We start from the raw sequence: 15,160 nt of genomic DNA, 5'->3' as shown, positions 1-15,160 counted from the left end.
ATATTGTTTACGGGTTTGCTCTGGTGGAAGTCTAGGACTTTTTTGCCACTGATTTCAATGGGAGGAGGTTCACCTGTCAACATTAAATTACTTTAAATTATTTAATATCTTTTCATAAGGGGTGTTGGCAGTAATTTTAAACTTTCCTGTGGTAAACCTTAAACCATCTTGCACTCTCTTCTTGAGCTTGGTTATCCAGGCTTAAGGCTGCTCCCATTAATTAACTCCCTTTTAACTGCTTATCAACTGCACTTTCTTTGTGCAGCTGAATTTATAGTCCCATCCAAGAAAGAGGCAAGTAGGTGCTGCTCTGTGTATTCTTTTAAATTTACCATCGGGCCCCTTCGGTGAGGCTCTAGGCCCACAGCTTTCTGTACTAGAACAAAATCCCCCAGGAACAGCCTGTGTGTCCTGCAACAGGCTTGAAATACCCCCAGCACTATCCTCGCTCAAGGCACTCCCTGCTGCAGTAGGGCTAGATACTGTTTGGTTCACTTGTTTTGGTGGCAACAGGGCCCTACAACAGTCTGCCCTCAGGGCACTGCTGGGCCTGTGCAATCTCCCAGAATGCTCTGCAGCTGAGGTACTGCCTAGGGGTGATTGTACAGGTGCCCTGACTGAGGGTGATGACAGGCTGAGCCTGAGTGTGACCCAGCCCTGCTGGGGGGGAGGCTTGAACTAGTTCCCTTACACACAGTTCAGGTGCTTAGTGTGGACAAGGCCTGAGCTCACCCTCCTGGGGCCCCAACAACGCCAGGGCCTGGGCCTACTGCAAGAGGGGACGTGTCAGAGCCGGGCCCTGCTTCCTGGAGCCTGCCTGGAGGGGAGGAAATCTTCAGCCCCTGACCCACCTCTCTCCCCCGCAGGCAGAGGGCTGAGCCTGTGTTTGCAGCCGGTAAGTTGGGGTGAGGGGGAGGGGACTAGCTTTCCTTACCCCCCCAACCCCCTGAGCGGGGGCTGCAGGTGCCACCCGTGACCTCTTGACCCGTCGCTGTATTTGGGTTTTTTTTAACGAAAGCAAAGGCGTGACCTGACCCTGACCCAAAACAACCGCGGGGGGGGGGGAGCCCCGGGAAGGACACAAGTGCAGGCCGGGAGCCGGGCGCAGACAGGCGCCGGAGCGGGGGAGCGCCGGACCCCCAGGGCCTGGCAGGGGCAGCCGGAACCAGCCGCCGGGCGGGGCGCGGAGAGCCGGTGCCATGGAGGGCGCAGGGGCCGGCGCGCCGGCGGGAGACGGGCAGGGCGCGGGGGAGGCCGCCCCGGAGCCCGAGGCCGCCCCCCAGAAGCCCCCTTACTCCTACGTGGCGCTGATCGCCATGGCCATCCGGGCCAGCCCGGAGCAGCGGCTGCCGCTGAGCGGCATCTACCGGTACATCGTGGGGCGCTTCCCCTACTACCGGCCGGGCCAGAAGGGCTGGCAGAACAGCATCCGCCACAACCTCAGCCTCAACGCCTGCTTCCGCAAGCTGCCCCGGGAGCGCAGCGCCGAGCGCAAGGGCAGCGACTGGGCGCTGGACCCGGCCTTCCACGACATGTTCCAGCCGGGCGACTACCGGCGCCGCCGGCGGGTCAAGAGAGCCCCGCGGGCCCCCCCGGGCGGGCCCGGCCCGGCCCCCGCCTGCCTCGCCTGCCCGGAGCCGCCCTACTACCTGCCCCACCAGAGCCCCCCGGCCGCCTACCTGGTGGGCAGCGCCTGGGCACCCCCGGGGCAAGCCCCGCCGTGCTACGGCCCCTACCCGCCGCTGCTGCTGCCCGGAGCGGGGGCGTATCAGCAGCTCAGCCCTGCGACGGGGGGGCCCGGCTGTGCCTACCAGCCGCCCCCGGAGCTGCCCTTCATGCGTTACTGGGGGGAGCCGGAGAGACCCTACGGCGCCTTGCCCGCCGGCGTAGACCTGCGCTTCCTCGGCCGTCGGACAGGAGAGGGCAGCGGGGCTCCCCTCCTCCCTGCTCCTCCTCTCAGCGTTGGGGGGAGCCCAGGCTGCGTTTGGCTTGATAACGGGGACCCCTCCCTCGTTAGCGCAATGACTGAAGGGGTGTCGCAGGCAGGCGAGATTTGACGCGCGCTGCCTCTAAGGCTACATCGTTGAAAGGTTTCGGGGGAGCCTCGCTGGAGGAAAGGGGGTGCGAATTCGGTTGAAAGGGGAACAGCGATTCTGAAAAGAGGAGCCACCGTGGAATGGACTTTGGAAGCGAGCCTGGACTTCCCTTGCTTTGAAAAGGGGGAGGAACTGGGACAGTACCACATTATCAATGTAAACACAAATCTTAAACTTCGAAGCTCAAATGAATACAGCGAGGGGTGAGTTTCACTCGACATATCAGGGCTCCGGAGATTCATCCTGCAGCTCTAACTCTCCAAACTGATTCTTCTCCGGGCAGAGGATCCTAGAGGACATTATTTGTTCTGCAAAACTAGACCCTAATATTTTAGAAATTCCCTGTCTGCAAAGTATTTGAAATAACTGTTTGTTTAATTTGGGGTCAAAACTTTCTTGTTCCAAGGAAAGAATGAAGCGTTTCAGACATGTTCCCTGTTACATAGTTATTGTAGAAGCTGTAATGTGTTATTTGAGTCAGAATAGTGTTAACGTTTTCAGAGACGTTTATTTGCGAAAGCCGGTTTAAAATATGCAGTTACTGACCATCAAGGACAATAGATTTGAAAACGGTTGTTTGGTACATCTGTTAGGAATTAAAAACCTGTCTCTATTCTTTTGGATGATTGAAGTGATTTAAAGTGTGCTTGCCTTGTTCATTCTTTCCGGTGGCTCCTGAGAAACGTGAATTCTCCACTGCATAACCGTTGTTTCTTTTACTGTGTTAAATTCAGTGGTACTAGTGAAACTGGAAATGCCTGACCTCGGGCTGTTAAGTGTAAGCAAGAGAAGTTGATCAGCTGATATTCTGTTTTTAAGTCAAGTCTGAGAAATTGTTTTGGGAACTGAAAGTAATGTGCCATCATTTTAAAAAGTGAAATGTAGTTACTTTCTGGAAAAGACTTTTTGCAAATGTCCTTCAAAACTTGATTTCTGAACTTTTTTGTAAGCACTATGTAAAGGAATAACTTTATTTTTTAAAAAAGATGTTAAATACCAAAGACTTTTGGGACAGATGTTGTGATCCTTATGTTTTTATATTTAAAGAGAAACTATTTTGGTTGAAGTGAAGTCAGAAGACATTTTATATACTGTTCCTTGTTAGTATAGTTATTGTGAACAGGGTAATATAATGGCAATGCAACAGTCCTTTTGTCATTTAAATTTCAGGGGTGGCTTCAGTTCTTTGCCTGCCAAAAAAGATTCTAAACGCAAATAGTATTTCTAATCGAAATCACAGGTTGGTTTGTTATAGAAATGAATGGTTGAGATACTATCAGTGTGCATAGCAGCATTTTCTGGTGTTACATTTTGAGACTTGTTTAAATAAATATTTGTTACTTTATAAAACATATGGCTTTATTTTAAACTAGTTTTTATTACCATTGACTTCCCTCCCACCTTGATTTAAAAGAATGTGTAACCCAAACTAGACCAGAGTTCTAATATTTAATCTTTAAAGAAAGTAGTTTTGAATTTGTTCTTCTTCAAAATAACTTCCATAATACAACACAAACAAAATGTTAGCAACCTTAGTAGATTTTAGTTATGGGACTTTGGTGAAGCAAGTGTGTATATAAGAAATATCCATTTGTTGCAGTATTAAGATTTTTCAAAGAAATAAGTAATTTTCCACTGTTGCTTTAATGTGAATCCTAATATATTCAACAAACCACCTGCTGATGATAGTTGAGCTTTGGGTATTAAATGCAGAAAAAAAGCTACACATAGAAATAGTTTTGGAATTTTACAGTTGATAAGTTCCATGGAAGAGGTTTTTCCCTCACTGTAGTTAATCCACTTTTCTGAGATGTGATAGCTAGGTTGATAGAAGAATGAAATTGACCTAGCCGCATTTACACATGGGGGGTGGGGGGTGCGCTAGGTCGACCTAATTACAGTGCTCAGGATGCAAAATTTTTCACAGCCCTGAGCAGCTTAGGTAGGTCAATCCCATTTTGAAGTATAGACCCGGCTTTAGACTCCCCTAGAAGTTAATGAGAGACAGACAGACTACAGTTTATTTTACTCCTTCTGCTGCCTCTTCTGTAGAGACCTGGGATAAATACAATGTGTTACTGGAGCCTCTGCCAAGATGGAATTTTTTTCCCCAGTCACTTTTGAGGGGTGTGTGTGTGTGTGTGTGTGTGTTTTAAACTGAAAAAAGAAATTGTTTTTTTTTCTCTCTCATAACTCAAATCTTTTGAAGGGGCTTTCCTCAGATTAATGTATATTCTCTCTGTGTGTATGAAATACATATGAATTATAAAATATATTCAATAAAAACCCTAGACTGGAAGCAGGGATGGAAAGTCTAGCCCCAGAGGAGATCTTTTCAGAAAGTTATCACTGAGCAAAAAGAAGTTAATAATGGAAGTTCATGTTCTTTCAACATTTGCTGCTATATAGCATATATATGACATATATCAAATATGCATAATATGTATGACTGTGCCTGAGTGGGAGAGAAATAAACCTTTCAAAAATCTCCATAATAAAAGGAGAAAACTGATCGGTTTTTTGCTTTATTACAGAGTCAGGACTTGTTGGATAGTGTTAGGGTGACCAGATGTCCCAATTTTATAGGGACGGTCCTGATTTTTGGGTCTTTTTCTTATATAGGCTCCTATTACCCCCACCTCCCCACCGGATTTTTCACACTTGCTGTCAGGTCACTCTGGATAGTGTATTGCCTTTCCTTGTATCAGAATGTCTGTCTGCAAATGAGGGAAAACCCCATGCAGGACTTGCAGTTACTGGTTCGCAGCCACAGGTGAAATGTACAAGACAGATTCAGCTTTCCTGCTGTTGGCATCTATAACATTTCAGCTTCCATCAGAATGCCGGTTAGCCTTTCAAAACTAGCTAGAAGAACTTTGAAAATAATGATTTCCATTTAAATAGGGTAGTGAATTGTTTTGTTTAGTTTTTCAGTGATTTGGTCTGTTTCTAGAAGTGTGAATGGGCAGCCAGGGTCTGAGCTTGTAAACTGTTGGTAGGGGTATGATTTGTGAGGGAGGGGAGGACAGGGGGAAGGTAGTGGTAATACTCTGCTCTTCATGTAATCCCAAAATGTGAATGCAATTCCAGAGAAGAGGAATGTTTCTGCTAAAAGAAATCCTAGTGAAATGGTGACTTTTAAAATATTGTGTCATGGCTTCAGAGCCAACACCACCAGCACGATGAAAGGAGAGAGTTCATACCTTTCATCTATAGCTATTGTTTTGAGCTGCTGCAGACTCAGGAAGAGAAACACACCAGTTCATATTTAGTTCACATTCAGAAAATTTTCTTTGCAGCCACACTAGGAAAGTCTTAGATTGCAAACTCTCTGGGGCAGGGATCATCTTTGTTCTGTATTTGTACAGCGCCTAACACAATGTGGTCCTGGTCTATAACTGGGCCTCCTAGGTGCTACTGCAATACAAATAATGAGAGAACAATTTTTTAATGTTAAACAAAAATTGTGCAGAAACTGATGGGGTCACCACAAACATGCTGGTCTGAAAGGCCACCAAATACCACCAACCCCTAGCAGTTGGATATTTCAGCTGAGGCTGCTAGCTGAGGGTGAAAAAGTGCTTTATTCCTGACAGCAGTTAGATGTTTGGTGCACATGAAAGCATTAGATAGTAATGCCCTCACCTGTGGGGAGGAGGAGGGGGGCAGGAGGAAGTATTTGTTGTGTCCCCCAAGGGTCTCCTGACCTTTTCTCTGGCTCATTTCCCACCCTATGGAAAGCCTCATTTTATTACCACGTGCTAGCCAAAGGGGGTCAGATGGGACTCCTTAGATTCCATCAGTGTGCCTCCTGTATCATCAAAGTGGGGCAGGGTACAGGACATTTATCTCTGGTTGCGAAAATGTTATTTTTTAATTTTGGCTTGTGAGAGGAGCCGAAGACCAAAAGCCTCCCTCCCATGCACAAAACAAACACTGAATCAGCTGTGCAAGTGTCTCCATGCTGCTCCACTTGTGTGCATTGCCATTGCCCTTAGCTTCTCTCTTAAGACTGCAAAAAATGGTTCAATTTCCCTGTGGGTTTTAATTATGCAGTCCACATGGTAGCTGGACTGAAACCATCAACTCCTTGAACACAGGGTACTGACCAGCCACCCAAGTGGTAACAGCTTTCAGTTGCTACTTGCATGGGTTTTCATTCAAGCCAGTGACTTTTGAGGTGACTCTGATTTGTATTTTCAGTCCTGTAAGTCATTCACTCACCGTTCTCTATCTACGAGGGGAGAGCGGGTTTTCATTAGTATGGTGATGTAGTCTTATTCCTAGGCTTAGCTGCAGGTTAACTTCATTCTTGGTCCTGGCTCTCCCCTGTGGTGGAGAGGGGAAGGGTCTCTATTTTCCTAACTGTAGGAATTGCTGTACCTATGGCCACTGACCCAATATATGCAGCTTCCTTTGCATTTCATGAATTTAAAACCAAACAGCCTGTAGCTGGAGTCACATAAGAGAGATGGTTTTCTTTATCCAACAGAAACTAACAGACTTTTTTTTTTTTTAGAATTGTGATGGGTCTCCAATTCATTACTAAGGAACTGGAAGGGTGTTTGTCTCTACCGAGCTTATACTTTGGCCTTTGGTATTCAGCAGTAGAGTATCCTAGAGTGAATCAAACAAAGCATGAAATGTGCAAACTCAAGTCACAAGTATTGCTCTGTGTGTAAAAAGTTATCCAGCTCCCTTCATTTAAGAAAACAGGCGGTGTGGGGAGGTCGGCCATTTAATATAGTCCAAGCATGCTCATGGGATTTAAAGGCAGAAAAAGGCAAGTGATTAGTGCCCATGTTTTTAGAGGCACTGAACAAACCCAGCTCCCAATGAAGTCAATGGAAACTGCAGGTGCTCTGCAACTTTGAAAATCAGGCCATAAACCTTATAGATGAAATCTCATGGCAAATCCTAAGGGGGAGATGGAAATTCTTTAGTCAGGCAATTAGACTGTATAGTATGATCTACAGATTGTAGCAAAGTCTGGAATATTTGCTCCATTGTCTGTCTTCTCTGCTTTGTGTTGATAACCTCAGGGGTTTTGTGGTATTGCTCTGCGTGGGCATCGGAACATTGATGATAACTGAATACAATGCAGTTACCAATACCTAGGACAAAGTCTCAAGATGTTGTTATGAGAGAGACTAAGCAAAGAAAAAATAATTTGCTGGAACAAACACATGCCCGCTCATTTTATGTATTTGAATGGAGTGAAGGGACCTTTGATGCATAATGGAGAGTGTTTAGATGGCACTGCATCAAATTGGGGTGAGGTGACTTGTGGAGCCCTTTAGGGATCAGCATTGTGTTATGCGCGAACATCTATGTGAGATTGTAAGTGATCTGAAAGATGGCAGTAAATGGCATGTTAATTAAATTCATGGTCTCAAGCTACAAGGTGATGCAGACTCCAAGGGGAAAAAAGAAGGAAGTACAGGGTTATTCAGAGATGCTGGAAAAATAAGCAGAAACTCATAAAATGAGTTTTAATCTGGAAAAATGTAACCTACTAAAGTTTAGCTACAAACAATTACACACACTAGTATGGAATTGATTCACTTTAATGGATTAAACAGGCCCAGTTGGCCACCCCGACCTAGACAGTAGCTTTCCAAAGGGACCTGTTAGATTTGCATCCCTAGTTATTGTTTTGTTGTTTGTATTACAGTAGCACCTAGGAGCTCCAGGCTTGGGCAGATGCCCCACTGTGCTAGGTGCTGTACAAACACAGAAAAAGGCAACAGTCCCTGTCCCAAGATCCTTATAATCCCAGTAAATTACTCACACGTAGGCTGGACAAAGCGTGGAACAATCCGGCACTTAAGAAGAGAGAGACTAGCTCTTTCTGACCCTAATACTGTAGTTATGAATATTTTTAAATATCTCTTGCTTCAGCTTCCAGAGATGAATTTAGAGTGACTTTGGAACTTGAGACACTCCACTACTACAGTGAGGAGCATGGTATAATGTTTAGCTAGACCTGGGCCAAGATTACAGAAGTGACCAGTGAATGTGGGTGCCTGACATGAGACATGTTATAGGAGGTTGATTCTGAAAATCAAACTCTTTTAAAGCTGTTTTAAGTTGGGCACCCAAAACCAGACCTCCTAACAGCCCTGGTTTTTGTGGGACTGTCCCACTTTGACTCCCCAAGCCCTCTGTTGCGGTTGAAGCAGTAGCTCCTGCGAGTACGATTTTGCATGCCTCCCAACGTTTCAAGTGGCTAAAGGCGGGCACAGGCCAAACCTGAGCAACCCTGCAATCCCAGGAGCCAGGTCATGATATCCGCAGCAGGAAGCCAAGCCCAGCCAGCCCTGCAGGATAGGAGCTGCCATTACAGGGCGAGTGTATATGGGTGCGGGGTCACTCTGCAACTTCCCCATCCCAATAAGCCTCCCACTGCTGGGGGGACTGGGCAGCACCCATTCCCCCAGGCCCTCCCACCCCCAGGGGCAGGGCCACTTTAGCCACTGGAAATGTTGGCAGGTATGCAAAATCATAGTCATCTTTGAAAATCTGGGCCCTGGCTTATCGTTCATTCCCTTGTCGATGTACAATTTTACTGATTGGGCCACACTTCTCTTCATGTGTCTGACACCTTTCAAAGATTTGCCAATCTCTCATCTGTGAGAGGTTCTTTCAGGAATTGACCCTTCATAGTAAATTCTGGCTTTGAAAGGGGTAATTACAAAAACACAAAACAACTCATCACGCTTTCCAGGGAGCAGCTCTAGCTTTTAATGTAGGTGTTTGAATTTAAGTATAAGTAGTAAACAGCACTTCTTGTTTCACAACAACCTTATTCCAGGCCCCATTGCTTTTCTCCGCAAAGTGTTCTCTGGCTAGGAAAAGGAAGCTGTGATCAGATAATATCTGAATACTGCTTCAATCTTTGTTTTATTTAGTGATTGCAATGGATGCATCTGCACTAAGCGTGTTTAACATGTATGGCAATATTTGCGTCTAATCAAATGTCAGAGAGTCTGTTTAAATGATGTTCACTTTAAAAAGTCTAGGAAATACAAAACTAAGGAGGAGAGTAAATCCCAAAACACAGCAATGGAAAACTGAGTGGATTGTCAAGTCTTAATGTCAGTTTTTTTTCTTATGCCTGAGCAATGCTGCTTTGAAGGGAGAAAATCCTTGGGATGGTGTGCGTGATAAAGCTACCTTTTAAATGTATGGTGAGAGCAGAGGGATGTATGAATGGATTGGATCATTGATGACAGCAACTATAGGTCATCCGTTCTAACCCAGCCCGGCTCAGGGTTGAGGCAGTACTGGGGAAGCTTGTGCTGCTGCTGCTGCCTGCACTGTAGCTACTGTGTGGACAAACAGGAGATTTCAGTCATCAGGGCCATGACTCAGGGACCTTTCCCAGGACTATACTCACTGTTGTTCAGTTTGGTGTCTTTGTGCATTGGATGAAAGGGAGCAGATGTTAAGAGTGAAATGCTGACCCTCGCTGGAGGGAAACCATTATAAAGCTGCATAAAATGAAACTGGCAAAGGATGAGAATCTCCCAGTAATGAAGGTAGCAGGAAGGCACCAGAATATGGTAAATGGACACTTCAGAGATGGGGCTGCACAAGGGGTTAAGTCTCATTTTGGATACTTAAAGCTTCCAAAAGCCGAGGTAAATCAGCTTACTGGCCGAGAAACACTTTGACAGATCGCACTGTTCTCCTCCTCTCCACTTAACTTTGTCATAATTTTAACTACTATTGCAGAGTTTATCCTAGAAACAGTCCTAGAGATAAGATGACCAAAGTCCAATGGGAAACATCTGATGCTCATTTGTCAAGTTTCAGTAACTGATAAAACAAAAGACGGTCTTGCTGGGTGCATTTTTGGAGGGCAGGATCTCCTCTTACTCTCCTCCCAACACACACGCTCTGTCAAGACGAACATGGAGGCAGCTTTCCTGCTAGGAGGAAGGTTGGGCATAGAACTTGTTGGCAGATTTTTGACAAAATGTTTTATTGTCTTAAAATGCTGATTTGTTGAAACCCAAACTTCACACAAATGTATCAGTTTTGATGAACAGGATGAACTTGAACCTGGGTCTACTACATCCCTCATGAATGCCCTAACCACTGGGCTACAGTGTCTGTCTCTTTCTTTAACTCTCAGCTGCTGGAACTGTTCCACTTTTTATGAATTAAATATTCATTGGACTAGAGAGAGGGACCCTGACCTGGGATCTGGAAGCCCTAGGTTTAGGTCCCTGCTCTGAATCAAGGAGAGCACCCCTCTTAAACCTTCTTGATTAAACTTTCCCTGGAAAGGTTTCTCAGGTCTAGAATGGGATTTCTGGTCAAAACCAGAGAGAAAAACCCACTCTAGAAAGCCACCAGGTTAATGGCTAAAGGCACATGCATCCCAGGTGTGTGTCTCTTTTTCTGTGGGTGGTTCTCCCCCACCCCCTCATGAAATTTTTTGGAAGTTCTTGGTTTCATTCCACATCAGAACAGAACCAAATGTCAAAACCCTGAAATATTTTATTAAAAAAAAAAAATCTTCTTTTCTGGCCGGCCTCAGTTGGGTACAGTGCACTCTGGAACACATCAGTGCTGTTCCCACAGTTGGCCACAGGGAGACACTAAAGAGCAGCATGAGGTTATGGACTGGAAGGAGAGGGAGCACATCCTTCCCTTTTGAGCACATGGATTTCCCATCAAAGGGGAGGATCTAGCTGCAGCGCTACATGTTGTGCCATAGGGTGTCCAATGGCTTAGAGTGGAAAGCTAGCCACCCTAGGGGAGATCTAGGCAAGCTCTAGTTAAGTGAGGTAGGGGTTGCTGTAATCTGCTGATGGGGTCGGGGGGAAGAGGGAGGCAATATGTGTTGAGTATGTCAGGAATGGGCTTTCAGTCTCCTCTGCGGGCTAGCTACAGTGCTTGTGTGTGCATTCGAGGTGTGGGCAGATAACAAAAGACAAGGAGAAATATATAGAAGGGGGACCCCACTTCTCCACCTCCACGATGCTTGTTGCTTTTACTCTTAATAAGTGCATCTCACTGGCCTGGTCATGGCCTCTACAGCAGCATGGGAACATTCTTTCTGCAGGTGAGCAGTTACCCTGGAAAGGGGAGACTAACGTTGGCATGAAAGCTCCCTAGCTAATCATCAGACACCTGGGTAGTGCTGGTCAGAAAATGGAGGTCTCTTTCCACTGAAAAGTTTAGTTTTTCGGTGGGGGGAAAAAAAACCTACATCAAAATATTTTGATTCCAAAATGCTAAGACAGTGCCTCATGGGAGTTGTAGTTCAGGTGCTTCTGTGGGCTTCTGGGTTGGAGCATGGGAGCCCTGGCTGGTGAGGAGAGGTGGTGCATCATGGGAGTCTCAGGCCATGTGCGTGATGAGATGTAATCTGGCTGGGAGACAGGTCTATTGAAGAGAATGGGCATATGAGGCAACTGAACTACAGCTCCCAGAAGGCACAGCAACCTTGTATCCAAATAGAAACATTGGGGTTTGGGCATTAGTTTTTTTCGATGAAAAATCTTTTTTTTGCAGGAAGTAAACACTTTTCACTGGCTATTTCCTTTAGTCAACTCTCCCCCCTTCCAATTTTCCATCAAAAAAAGTTTCAACAGAAAATTTTTGACTAGCCCTACATCCAACTGGATATTGGGTTGAATACACAACTGCGATTTCATCTCAGCCTTGATAACCACTGTCGCCTGCCCATGTGTGCAATGCTTTTGGCTTGATATTGAGAGAGACTTGCTAGCAGGGCAGGATAGTTGCAGGTTGAAAGCTAACTGGTATCGCCTTACACACACACACATCCCTTTTTCTCCCTCTTACTGAGACTATATTTCAATTGAGCTGGAACTCCCTGAATCCCTGGAAGCTCACGGGTCTGAATCACACCATTCAATGTATTCACTTTGGGATCATTGAGTACCAGGCATGTGTAAGTTCTTTTGGACAGGCCTTGTCATGGAAATCCAGTCTGGCTCACGGAGATGGGACTGTGGTGTATGACAGGAAATTCTGGTGGTACTGCAGATTGATCAGTGTGTGTCTGAATTTCAAATTGAGTTACATCCCAGTTCGCAATACCTTAAAAATGAATGAATACATCCCAGCACCCATCAAGACACAGAATAATGGTACAAAATTATAGGTGGACCCCACCTGAAACATCCAAATTTCATTTTCATCTCTGTGCAAAATACACAGAGGTAACAAGCCTGAGGGAACATGGGAAGGAGGATGGGGGTCTGTTCTTCCTTCATTATGTGCTTGTCACTCCCACTGATGATGCTAAAAGCAGCTGGGCATGTGCAAATTGATAAGAGAATGGCCACTAGAGTTAAGACAGTTGTCACTTCTTCTGCTCCTGCCTGCTTTACCTCCTGTCGCCACTAGATGGTGCCTTTGTATCGTGCTATTAGGGTAGCTTGTCAATACATTGTTTTTTAGTCTCAGGGGGATGAAGCACCTACAATTGCTGAGGCCATAAATACATCCAGTTGTAAGCAAATCTTATCTAGAGGGTTATTCTGAAAATCCTGGGAAGAGGGGGAAGTCCCTCATCCTTTGAGAGACGAGCTCGGAAACAAATATCTGTTGTTGTTGTTGTCGTCACTGAGCTACAGGTAAATGCATCCGACGAAGTGGGGATTCACCCACGAAAGCTCATGCTCCAAAACGTCTGTTAGTCTATAAGGTGCCACAGGACTCTTTGCTGCTTCTACAGGTAAATGAGAATCATCTGCTGCTGTCCCTGTCTCAGGACCTGGTCCCAAGAACTTTGTGATTGATTAGGCCATGCTGGCTTAGATTAATTTCAATTAAGGTGCTTGGATATGTGTGTGGACCAGCCAACAGAAGTGGCATCCACTGTATCACTAATCAGCGCATATGTGACTCAGGCAGAGTGGTCATAACGCTGGGGGCATGGACTCCTTTGTGCAGAGGTTAAAGCCAAGGACTGGATTTTAAACCACTTTGCACTGTCTCCTCTGGTGTTTCTCATGCTGCAGTCAGTTGGTGCCACTTCCCAGGTGGTGAGGAAAGAGGCATGCCCCATCGGTGAGCAATTAGATCCTTTTATGCAGAGGTCTTTTATAGGGTTGCCAACTATTGTAAATTCTCCATGCCTGTCATGGTAATATTGGCTTTGTCAAAGCCTGGGAGACTGGCCTTAAACTGGTCTAGCTGTTCAGGTGGGGCCATCCTCTGTGGGTTTTATATTCCTGTTAAAGCTGTGAGTCTTTTGTTGGTAAATCTCCTCCTCCTCCTGGGTCTGTGTCCATGTGCGTTTCTGTTTAAATGCTGGTCTCTTGAGGTCTGTATCATTTTAAGAAAATTAAACAATTGCCATTATTATTGTCGGTCCTGCAGATAAACCAGGCTGTGTCTGTCCTCAGCCATAGCCCTCTGTGTGAGCAATATGAAGACTTTTTTTTTAAAACAAATCCAGAACTGGTTAGTTGCATTTCCCCCACTAAGGATTGAATAGGATGACATAGACAGCTTTTTTTTCCACTCAGCTACACTAGGGGGTGCTCTCTGTGCAAGAACAAGACGTGTGGATTTCGGTGGCAGGCCTGGCAGAAGTTTAAACTGTGTGAGCGTCAGGTTTGCATTCAGGGCAAGTTTTGTCTCCTAGTTGCCATTTGTGTTTTCACATATGTACCCCAGCTGTAGTGTACTCACCTTGTGTGTGCACTTGAACAATTCTACACTTGCATGTGCAAGAGATTTTCAACTAGGGTGACCAGATGTCCCGATTTTATAGGGACAATCCCAATTTTTGGGTCTTTTTCTTACATAGGTTCCTATTACCCCCCACCCCCAGTCCCAATTTTTCACATTTGCTGTCTGGTCGCCCTACTTTCTACCCACAACACCCAGTAGGGCAAAGGGGTTTTGCAGGTGCAAAGCCCAACAATTCTATGCATACAGGTGTTAGGATTTTTAAAAGCATGCATGGAGGTATTTGTACTCGTAAAGTGCAGATGCTGGTACATGTGCATGCAATTTTGCATGACTCGTGAGATCTGATGAAGGCTGTATGGATCTGGGATCCAAACTGGTCCTGCAGTGCAGCTTTGGTAGCCTCTCTTCCAGGGTGTCAAGTATCAGAGGGGTAGTCGTGTTAGTCTGGTTCTGTAAAAGCAGCAAAGAATTCTGTGGCACCTTATAGACTAACAGACATTTTGCAGCATGAGCTTTCGTGGGTGACATCCGACGAAGTGGGTATTCACCCACGAAAGCTCATGCTGCAAAACGTCTGTTAGTCTATAAGGTGCCACAGGTCTCTTCCAGGGGCGGCTCTAGGAATTTGGCCACCCCAAGCAGGGCGGCACGCCGCAGGGGGCGTGCTGCCGGTCGCCGGTCCCGCGGCTCCGGGGGACCTCTTGCAGACGTGCCTGCGGAGGGTGCGCTGGTCCCGCGGCTCTGGTGGAGCTTCCGCAGGTTTGCCTGCGGGAGGTCCACCCGAGCTGCGGGACCAGCGAACCCTCCGCAGTCATGCCTGTGGGAGGTCCGCTGGTCCCGCGGCTCCGGTGGACCTCCCGCAGGCATGACTGCGGAAGGTCCGCCGGAGCCGCCTGCTGCCCTGCCGGCAAAATGCCGCCCCAAGCGCGCGCTTGGCGCGCTGGGGTCTGGAGCCGGCCCTGCTCTCTTCTCTTGTCTCTTTGTCTCCTCTACCAGACAGTGTCTGTCACCCATGCTGAGTTTAGTAATATGCAAAATGAATACTTGCAACCCACAAAACCCAGCAGGGTGAATAGCTTTTCCACCGAGGTCAGGCATAGTGCAGAGAGGTGCTACACCAGTGAACCCCTGGGGGTTCGCGAAATGTTACAGGCGGTTCTCAGGGAGGGAAAAAAAAAATTCCTGATGGTGGACAGAGCTGTCCCTAGGAATCCTCGGCAGCCTGGGGTCAGCAGCCTGGAGCCCCTAGACTTCCAAGAGCTAAGCAGATCAAAGCAAGCATATCTATCACACTGAGGTTTAAACTTCAAGACTCCTTATAAGAAACAGAAAGGGAGGTGAATATTTTTTGCTGTTGTGTTTTTTTTAATTAAATAGGC

At 46.4% G+C, this 15,160-nt stretch overlaps 1 protein-coding gene across 1 annotated transcript; it reads left to right on the top strand.

Moving 5' to 3' along the window:
• The first annotated feature begins 1,124 nt into the window (after window positions 1-1,124).
• On the top strand, window positions 1,125-3,446 carry LOC120387918 (forkhead box protein L2-like). The gene has a single exon (XM_039509320.1). The coding sequence runs from the start codon at window positions 1,200-1,202 to the stop codon at window positions 2,055-2,057; it is 858 nt and encodes a 285-aa protein (XP_039365254.1). The 5' UTR covers window positions 1,125-1,199; the 3' UTR covers window positions 2,058-3,446.
• The last annotated feature ends 11,714 nt before the right edge of the window (window positions 3,447-15,160 follow it).

Source organism: Mauremys reevesii, linkage group 21, assembly GCF_016161935.1.
Source record: "Mauremys reevesii isolate NIE-2019 linkage group 21, ASM1616193v1, whole genome shotgun sequence".
NCBI classification, from domain to species: Eukaryota; Metazoa; Chordata; order Testudines; family Geoemydidae; genus Mauremys; species Mauremys reevesii.
This window is presented reverse-complemented; position numbering and strand designations above follow the sequence as displayed.